Raw genomic sequence first — 10,424 nt, 5'->3', positions numbered from 1 at the left:
CTCCGGATCGACTGGGAGGTTTTGTTTAACACATATTCATTAAGAGTTTCAGAGTTTGGAATAAAATCAGCAGATTGATTGATAGTGAAAGTTGGTCATTAGGTGCAGCTCTATTATTTCTTATATTTTGTGCTCTCCAAATATAGAAATAATTCTGAATGCTTAAACTCAGACTGAAGCTTATTTGATACAAAACAATATTCTTATGATCTATTAATCTGTTGTTTATTGTAATTATTAATTCATTAAATTATGCAACATTAGACATGTGGAATAAATAAATGTCCCTCAGAAGTTCTGAAATTCACAAAGGACGTCTTCAAATGTCTTGTTTAGTTTGATAAACGTCCAAAAACCCCGAAATATTACTTTTTCCTTGATAAATGATTTAAACGATAATTCCGTTATTTAAATAAGAGTCAGAACTGGTCACAGTCTCCTCACCTGTGGGTGGTGCAGCGTCCACGACTGCCGCCTCACCATGTCCCACCTCAGTCTCTCTGTCCTCAGAAGGCTGTTTCGGCCCGGGGTTGGACAACATCTGCTTCACCTCCGAGGACGCCGCTGGTGGGAGGGACAGAGGGGCGATTTTGTTCCTGGTCAGCCTCGGCGTGGACCAGCCGCTGGAGTCAGAGTTGCTGTCCCAGCCCTCCCAGAACCAGGACTTGTGGGAATGCTCCATCACCCGCCGGGTCAGACGGTACTTCAGAGAGTCCTCGTAACATTTGGAAAACGTCTCCCACTTGGGATCCCTGAACTTCTTCATATACTCCGTCCGGATTTTCTTGGTCACCATGGTTCTCGTTATTGCTTCTGTCTGGTTCAAATCCCTGTGGAAAGCAGAGGAGAATATAAAACAATGACATTTACTAAATAAAATACAAACAGAGCTGATGAGCAATGCAGTCTGCTTATTATCACAAGAGAAACAAACTTCACCTGTTGGTGTTTTTATAAGATAGTATCTTGCCAATAATCAGAGGTGGAGGAAGTATTCAGATCCTTTACTAAAGTAAAAGCATTAATACCAAACTGTATAAATAGTCCATAACAAGTAAAAGTCCTGCATTGAAGATGTTACTACAGTACAAGTATGACACATATAACATATGTTATACTATTATATATTATATCATTAGGTTATTATTCCTCATGCATTAATGTAAAAGCAGGATTTTACTGTTTGGTGGAGCGAGTGACACCTTCACAATGTTTGTTTTGTCCAGCCAGCAGTCCAAACATCAACATTAATACTAATATATTACAATTGTCAAATGTATTAAAAGAAAACGCAACAATTCTTCACATTTGTTAAGATGAAACAATAAAATGTTTTGCATGAAAATTAGGCCTATTTACTGAAATAATTCATTCATTTTCAATCGGCTAATTGATCAGCTAGTCGTATAAACTGTACTTAAACTGTACTCGTCCCGCTGCGTAAATACATGCATAAGATATATTGCATTGTGATATATTGCATTGTGATATATTGCATTGTGATATATTGCATTGTGATATATTGCATTGTGATATATTGTATTGTGATATATTGTATTGTGATATATTGCATTGGACAATTGTTGTGCCATTCTCTACGTGTATTGTATTTGTCCCTATTAAAATAAACATTTACAGAACAGAACTAGTGCTGTCAGATAAATGTAAAGCAGTGAGAAAATACAATATTTCCTTCTGAAATGTTGCAGAGTAGAAGAAGAAAGTGGCATTAAAAGAAACACTCATGTTAAGTACAAGTACCTGCACAAATGAATGTATTTGTAGGTTTCTGAGAGGATCTACCTGCATGTCTTCTACCTGTAGTGTGGTGCACCTGTAAACCCGCCCTCCACACCAGATTACCCTCCCAGCAAAGGATTGAGGCTTATTATGGTCTTACTACTGACTGTGTTACTACTGACTGTGTTACTACTGACTGTGTTACTACTGACTGTAATACTACTGACTGTAATACTACTGACTGTGTTACTACTGACTGTACTCACACTACACTACACAATAACACACCATATATTCCTCCCGCCTACACACACATTTCATTATATATATAAATAAATACCTGTTATGTTTAGTGAAAATAAACTACATTAATTATTAATGTGTCTGGCCTACATCTGATCCAAGAACAACATCGACAAATAAATGCTAATTTATAAGTGTTTCTTTTTCTTCCCGTAACTGAAACAGTGTATTTGGAGGGTCACACCCCAAAACATCGTATTTTCAGAATTTCTGCGTTTAAAAAACACCACAGAAAAACAAAATACAGCCGTTTATGTGTTTTGTAGATGAAGAAAATGACATTCAGTGTAAAGATATGAGTTTTAAATGGACATTATCGAGTGAAAACCGTTGTATACGGTGAGAACAGCCATCACACAGCCGTTACCCTCACGTGCCTGCTCCGTTAGCCCCGTTAGTAAACACGGTGAGGGTGTACAAATGTAACACTAACGGTTATGTGTTAAAGTCGGATATCATTTTACTCACCCACACTTCATTCCGGGGGGGTCCAGTCTGATTCTAAAGCCCAGTCCGTCCCTTCAGTCCCGCGGTCATCGCTCCGTTACGCTCCAAATCCGACTGACAGCCAACACCGAGATCCGAGCGGAGCCGAGCGGAGCCGAGCTACAAGCTAGCTAACGTACTGCAAACAACTTCCGGCGTAACCTTTCAGAATAAAACTGCGAGGAAACCTCAAACTAATCACCTCTGCATTATGGGATAGTGATAAAAAAAGAGTTATACAATTCATTGTCTTCTATTACTACATCGAGACTGAAATAATGATATATAAATACGCATTATTCTTTACGATATACTGCAAGTAATATCTTACAACGAAGTACTCAGATCTTTTACTTGAGTAAAAATAGCAAGAACGCAGTGTAAAATACTTTGTTAAAAGTATTGCATTCAGAATCTTACTTAAGTAAAAGTATTAGCATCAAAATACACTTAAAGTACCAAAAGTAAAATAACCTATTTTCGCAAGATGGTCCATTTCAGAATAATATATAATCGTGTTAGATTATAATTATGAATGCATTATTGTGTTCTTCACTTTAATGTTGCAGCTGGTAAAGATGGAGCTTATTTTTAATTACTTTATATACTGCTGGGTAGCTTGATCTATAATAATATACCCTAATGTATTAATTGATTTATAAAAAAATCTAAATTTGCAAACTAACTAGTAACTAATACTTTCAGATAAATGTAGTGTAGAAAAAAGTACACTATTTCCCTTTGAAATATAGTGGAGTAGAAGTACAAAGTAGCATGACTGTAATTAAGTACAGTACTCGAGTAAATGTACTATTTACTGTTTTAAGATAACTTGAAAAAAATGTAAACATATCCTTTAATATCCAATGTTTTTGAATGATATGTTCAACAATAATATAGGCTATGTAGGTGTAATGTTAAGGTGTCTGCATACTTTTGGCCATTCAATGAATGTAAACAACTTGCTTCTGCAAATGTATTTACGCCCCTCAAACTGAGACAAAGTGGAATATTTAAACTGTTATTTCATTTTAACCATTATTTTGAAATATAAATGTTATACTTCCGTTACAGGCCGGATTAACTCCCGCGTGTTTGATGGAGCGGAGCAAAACATTTTGTAGTAATAAAATATGATTTCTCAGGGAAGATGCAGAGACCAGACTGCGCATGCGTGCCCTGTTCCCATCTGTGCAGTGACGGTAACAGGTGAAACAGGGATCCGACTTTTAAACTCATTTAACTGTTAAAGGTTAGTCGCTCCTTATCTGTTAAAGGGCTACCACAACATTTGTATTGTCTCCTGTCAAGTCTAAAAAAGATTACCCTGACAATGTCATAGTAATGTTGTCAAATTGCATTATGGGAAATGTAGGATCCAGTGCTTTCAGAACTGACAGAATCTGTAGTAAAAGAAGAATATTTTTCTGAAATGTAGTGGAGTAGAAGTATAAAGAAGCATGATATAGAAATACTCAAGTCAAGTACAAGTACTTTAAAATTGTACTTGAGTAAATGTACTTTGTTACTTTCCACTGCTGAATTATCCTGACCAATATTCAGTAATCACTCGGAAAAGTATTACATTTACATGCCTAATTCTGTATTTATTATTATTATTAGTATCATAGTTATTATTAATATTTTTTTATTATCATTATTATGGTAATTAATGGTATTATTATTATAATAATTTATATTATTACTATTATTATAATTTAGTATTACATCATCATTAATGTTGCTGTTATTATTATTATTAATAACATTATTAATAATAATAATATTTTAAAGTCTCTAACCCCAACTGTTTGGCTCAGAGAGGCTTCAGTATTTCCTCTGACAGCCAGGAGAATATTCATTAACCGCCAGCAGGTCGGGGATATTAACAATCATGACATTGTTTAGTTTGGCTCACAGGTGATTTATTTCAGCACTTGAACTCTTTGTTTGCGTTGGAGCTTTAAGAGCTTCATAAAGTGTATTATTAATCTGGTTTCACTCATGTGTTTGGATTCGGACCAGCAGGGGGAGGTTTCTAATGCTCGATGGCTCATGTTTCATCTTTACCAGCTTTACAAGTGATGAAGACATTAATGCATCAATAATTATACTTTTACTAGTATTTGGAGTATTTCTACACTGTGGTGTTAATACTGTACTTCCTCCACCACTGGGTATAAAAAGATCAACATAAACCTTTTATAATATCATTATATTTGGATGATATGTGGATGTTTTTTAACCCTAAAAACGTAAAATAACAGACAGAAGTCAACGTGAAAATAAATGGACTTTATTTGTTTTATTGTCTCGTTTCTTTTTGGTCTTTTCTGTGTTTTTGTCTCTTTTTGGACGGACAGTTGGAGTGTCGTACCTCAAAGCTTTCACATTCACACCGGACATCATTCACATTAAAAAACATCACATACACAACAGAAGGAATAAATAACATATGTACAGGTTAGACGCCACAGCATGATCAAAGAGAGGATGTTGTCTCAGCGTCCTGGGACCGCAGCGCCTCAGCTCTGGATCCTGAGGGGCTCGTGGAGGCGTCGTGTTTAGAAGCACTTGCGGTGGACGATGCTGGGACCGGCCTCGTCGTACTCCTGCTTGCTGATCCACATCTGCTGGAAGGTGGAGAGGGAGGCCAGGATGGAGCCTCCGATCCAGACGGAGTATTTACGCTCAGGAGGAGCGATGATCTGCAGAGGAGAGAGAAATCAGGTTGGTTTTAATGCCTGATAACATATAATAATAATAATAATCACATTATAACAGACAGGATGATCATACATCCGACTCAATGATCACTGTAATGGACTTTGTGCTTTAAAACACTGAAGCTGTCACCACTTCACTTAGTCAGCTGATGAGTTTTCCGGCTTCAAAACTAATTATTTGGTTTATTTTTAAGACACTGGATGAACGAAGCAATAAACAAAGCAGATTTGCTAAGATTGAATAGTTTCACTGCATGCTCCATTTAGCAGCTGCTAAACATTTACCTACAAAACATCCTAAATGTACAAAACGTCAAAACATAAATCAAAGTTAACGGTAAGGATCATAAGTTTTCATCAGCGATGTAATTGTGCTGGTCGCTGAATTTAGTCCAATCAAAATCGTAGCGTGGCCGACTTAATATAATGTCGTACTGTGATGAAACGTGTGATATAGTGTGTGTACAACCTGAAGGGACGTAGAGTTAGTTACCTTGATCTTCATGGTGCTGGGAGCCAGAGCCGTGATCTCCTTCTGCATGCGGTCAGCGATACCCGGGTACATGGTGGTGCCGCCGGACAGCACGTTGTTGGCGTACAGGTCCTTACGGATGTCGATGTCGCACTTCATGATGCTGTTGTAGGCGGTTTCATGGATACCGGCGGACTCCATACCTGTGCAGGTGCACGGCAGACAATCAGGTTAGAAATGACATGAATGAAAAGCTGCTACGCTGTCTTCAGTCATCACGTCATTTTCACGTCTGAGGACGCGGAGATAAAACAGCTCACGCTACTCACCGATGAAGGAGGGCTGGAACAAAGTCTCCGGGCAGCGGAAGCGCTCGTTGCCGATGGTGATGACCTGACCGTCGGGCAGCTCGTAGCTCTTCTCCAGGGAGGAGGAGGAGGCGGCGGTGGCCATCTCGTTCTCAAAGTCCAGAGCCACGTAGCAAAGCTTCTCCTTGATGTCACGCACGATCTCACGCTCAGCTGGAAACAGAGAGGAAAGGTCAGACTTTGTGCCCAAAGAGGGGGGGGGGGAAACATACATATGATAATATCGTGTGAATAATCCTTCTCCCTTCGTCTCCCACCCCAACACACACATTAGTGCGAGATAAATTAGATTTCTTCCCCACATTTCTATAGTTGTCATGAATTCTTTTGACCACGATGTGAAATAGTGACATGTGATCACATACAGTCAAACACTAACAGAATAAAAAGGTTTTAGGTGTTAAAGTAAAACTGGACCGTGAAGCGTTTACCGGTTGTGACGAAGGAGTAGCCACGCTCTGTGAGGATCTTCATGAGGTAGTCGGTCAGATCACGACCGGCCAGGTCCAGACGCATGATGGCGTGAGGCAGAGCGTAGCCCTCATAGATGGGCACGTTGTGGGTCACACCATCACCAGAGTCCAGCACAATACCTGAGAGCAGAAACAGTTCAGGTTTAACAGGCGGGAAGAGGTTTTTATATCCAGTCTGTGATGAGAGGGTCAAAACAGGATCGAAACTCTCAATTATAACGTCTTCCTTCATGGTATTTCTACACTGTGGTATTGATACTTTTACTTTAGTAAAAGATCTAGAAAGTATGAGTGTGACAGCCGACTCACCGGTGGTACGCCCGGAGGCGTAGAGGGACAGCACGGCCTGGATGGCCACGTACATGGCGGGGACGTTGAAGGTCTCGAACATGATCTGGGTCATCTTCTCTCTGTTGGCTTTGGGGTTGAGCGGGGCCTCCGTCAGCAGGGTGGGGTGCTCCTCTGGGGCCACGCGCAGCTCATTGTAGAAGGTGTGGTGCCAGATCTTCTCCATGTCGTCCCAGTTGGTGATGATGCCGTGCTCGATGGGGTACTTCAGGGTCAGGATGCCCCTCTTGCTCTGGGCCTCGTCGCCCACGTAGGAGTCCTTCTGACCCATACCGACCATCACGCCCTGAGGGGAGCAGGAAACACGTGGAGATGTTGTTTAAAGGTTTATAACTTATGAATATAGTCCATCAACATCTAAAACGCTGTACAAATCTAATCCAGTTTTCAGTGATTTACTCCCGTAAAGTTTACAAATTGGTCCCAAATTGTAAACTGCACACTCCATCCTCTTCTTCATCCTCGTTATTTATTGTATTTATCTAACTTGCAGTACATGTGTTCTTCACTGTAACTTCCAAAAATTCAAATGAAATAAACAAAAGAACAGAACAGGAATTATTTTGTGCTTTAAAATGTATTTAAGTAAATCAAGAAAGTGCTGAATAGAGTATAATTCTGCTGATATCGTTTACATAGATATGTTTGGCCTGACGGTGGCGGTAGAGAGAAGGTCTTAAGGTGGTACAAATCATCATTAGACTTTATACCAAAGTGACTTCACCTTCCTTTGAGGAGAATAAAGTCTTCAACACATTTACAAGAATCTGGGAAATTATTAGAGCTATTCAGAAATAGTGAGAAAAACTAAATTAAAAGTAGTTAAAAACTCAGGAGGTCAAGGGTCAGAGCCTGTGTGTATGAAGTGATGGACATCATGGGACTATCTTAAAAGGATAGATCTTTTGTTTGACTTTGATATTTAGGGATATGTACCTGGTGACGGGGGCGGCCGACGATGGAGGGGAACACGGCCCTGGGGGCGTCGTCCCCGGCGAAGCCAGCCTTCACAAGGCCGGAGCCGTTGTCACAGACGAGGGCGGTGGTCTCTTCGTCGTCACACATGTCTGCGGCTTCTGGAGGAGAAAAGTCAGGAGGTGGTGAGTTAACAGCAGATACACTGGAGGAAAACATTTATCTATACTAGCCATTTGTCAGACCTGAGTTTTAACATCTAACTAAAACACAAAACAGCCACTGTGTTTAGTCTAGCCTTCAGCGGCCCGCAGGTGCCAACTGAATGTTATGATTACAAGTTGAATGCACATAAATAACCAGGATTTCCTACCATACCGGAGATGTGGATATGTGATGTAAATAAAGACATAATCCCCATAGACAAAGCTCTATATCCAACAACCATAGACCAACATGTTGTTTGACACATCATGTCAACAAACACTGATGTACAGTATGTTTATAATAATAATGATGATAACTTTATTTATATAACACTTTTCAAAACAAAGTTACAAGCAGTAGTTTTTCATCCCTTAGCCATTAAATTATCTTCTTTTTTGTTTCCAAATGTATAATTTCTGACCAAAAACACAAAAGTTTAAAAACAACCTTTTTTGACCTAAATGAATTAACTGTTGGCTTCTCATTATATCCTCTTACACCACAGGAAGACCTTTGTGCTGTTGTTCTTTATTGGGACAATATTTTATTATTATTATTATTATTATTATTTACTATTGCTTTATATTTTATTTGTGGAGTATGATGACAAACAGCTGGTCAACAAAAACATCAGTTTTTCCCTATGCAACATTCCCTGTTCTATTAACTGTATGAACAATAAAAAGGATAATGACTATAACTCAGTCTTCTTAAATATCTTCTCCCAGCTCTGCAGTGTTCAGGTCCTGTTTATCATTAAACCAGAGCTGGAAACAGTTTACTCTGCCTGTAATCACATGGAGTTATTAAGAAGCAAACAGAAACACCATTAACCCTCGTTTAGTGTAATGATGCCTTCAAGTGCTCCTCATAAACTCCTACATCTGAACTTTAAACTGATATCGCTTATCCAAGTGCTCTTTGTGAGGAATATATATAAACACAAAAACTGGCTAAATGTAGTACACCAACTGTGTCAAACATTATGCATGTGTCACTAAATATTATAATTGTATTTGTTAATATTTTTATTCACAAAGTCCATTTTCTAAAAATACATTACTTTCCTTCAGACTTTAAAAACACAGTCTACACAACTGAACGCTATAATTACATTTAAAAAACATTTAAAATATAATTTCCATTTTTCTTTTTGTTCTTCTTTATATTTTACTTCAATATACACTTTTTGGATCTAGGCTGCCTCCCATTTACATTGTGTAAAACCTTTCTTATGAATGGAAACACATTTTGATTTATTATCTACTTTTTTGTTTCCAAATGTATAATTTCTGACCAAAAACACAAAAGTTTAAAAACAACCTCTTTTTGTAAAAAGCTCTGCGAGAAAAGATTTTGGAGGTTGATTCATTCATACATTTTGAACATGTATTACGTAAAAAGATCACGCACTCATTTATGACACAGCTTACACGGTACACTTAACATTACATTTCAGAAACACACAAGTACAATTTTGAGGTACTTGTACTTTACTTGAGTGTTTCCATTTTTAAGCTCCTTTAATCTTCTACTCCAATACATTTCAGAAGTAAATATTGTACTCTTTACTTCACTACATTTGCTTTGTAACTTTACTAATAAATTATGACGTATCATTAAAGATAATAGAGAGCAGTATATTAGGTAATACAAAATAGCCCCAAATTTACCAGCTGAAACATTAAAGTGTACACATTAAAGCATCAATCGTTAGAATTTGATAATATAACAAACATTATTCTGAAATGGGCCTTTTACTTTTGGTACTTTAAGTATATTTCTATGCTAATACTTTTGTACTTTTACTTGTAACACAGTATTTCTACACTGTAGTAATGCTATTTTTAGTTAAGTAAAAGATCTGAATACTTCTTCCATAACTGCATCTTGACGATATTTCTTGTGGCATTCTGATGTAAAACTAGAACTTCCGACAGCGCCTGAATGCAGCAGCAGGTCTGGCTCCTGTCACAACAGAAGCTGCTGTTTCTAACCGCGGAAGGTGACCAGAAGCCGGCTGCGTTTCACTGCCAGCTACCATCAGTTAACCACTCAGTCCGGGATTATTCTCCATCTGTTTCACCCACTTACATTTACAACAAGCCAGACTCCATTAACTCAACAGCTAGTTCCAACTCTCTCCTTCTCTCCACCCGCCCAGCCCACCCCGCTGCCCCGCTCCTCCAAGCCGCTTACCTCTGCTCGTCTCCGGCTGTCAGTGAGGGAACTTTAACCGCTGCTGGTTCCAGCTAAAGGGGTGACAGGCAGCGACCACCGGGGTCCTTATATACACCTTGTCCTCCATACCACTCCGTCCTCCCAGACAGCCGTTAGGAATGTCCGAGTATTCGACAGGAATTCAACCGACCCCGTCGTCCATATT

The 10,424-nt window shown here is 38.8% G+C and overlaps 2 protein-coding genes across 3 annotated transcripts in view; both read right to left on the bottom strand.

Moving 5' to 3' along the window:
• Window positions 1-2,637, bottom strand: part of LOC115006251 (centriole, cilia and spindle-associated protein-like) — a 7,919-nt gene extending 5,282 nt beyond the window's left edge. For both annotated transcript variants that reach the window (XM_029428380.1, XM_029428381.1), the window contains exons 1-2: window positions 2,512-2,637; window positions 445-830 (exon numbers count right to left, since the gene is read on the bottom strand). In XM_029428380.1, the coding sequence (XP_029284240.1) occupies window positions 445-830; window positions 2,512-2,522 (397 nt within the window). In that variant the 5' untranslated portion in view covers window positions 2,523-2,637. The remainder of the gene's footprint in view (window positions 1-444; window positions 831-2,511) is intronic.
• A 2,193-nt stretch (window positions 2,638-4,830) lies between these two features.
• LOC115006217 (actin, alpha cardiac-like) lies at window positions 4,831-10,387 on the bottom strand. Its single transcript, XM_029428335.1, has 7 exons — window positions 10,238-10,387; window positions 7,853-7,992; window positions 6,878-7,202; window positions 6,527-6,688; window positions 6,057-6,248; window positions 5,749-5,930; window positions 4,831-5,237 (listed from the first exon to the last, which is right to left on the bottom strand). The coding sequence occupies exons 2-7, from the start codon at window positions 7,979-7,981 to the stop codon at window positions 5,094-5,096; spliced, it is 1,134 nt and encodes a 377-aa protein (XP_029284195.1). The 5' UTR covers window positions 7,982-7,992; window positions 10,238-10,387; the 3' UTR covers window positions 4,831-5,093.
• Between the last annotated feature and the right edge of the window lie 37 nt (window positions 10,388-10,424).

Source organism: Cottoperca gobio, unplaced genomic scaffold (genome assembly GCF_900634415.1).
Source record: "Cottoperca gobio unplaced genomic scaffold, fCotGob3.1 fCotGob3_70arrow_ctg1, whole genome shotgun sequence".
NCBI classification, from domain to species: Eukaryota; Metazoa; Chordata; class Actinopteri; order Perciformes; family Bovichtidae; genus Cottoperca; species Cottoperca gobio.
Note: the sequence above shows the minus strand (reverse complement) of the source record. Positions and strands in the feature narration are given on the sequence as shown.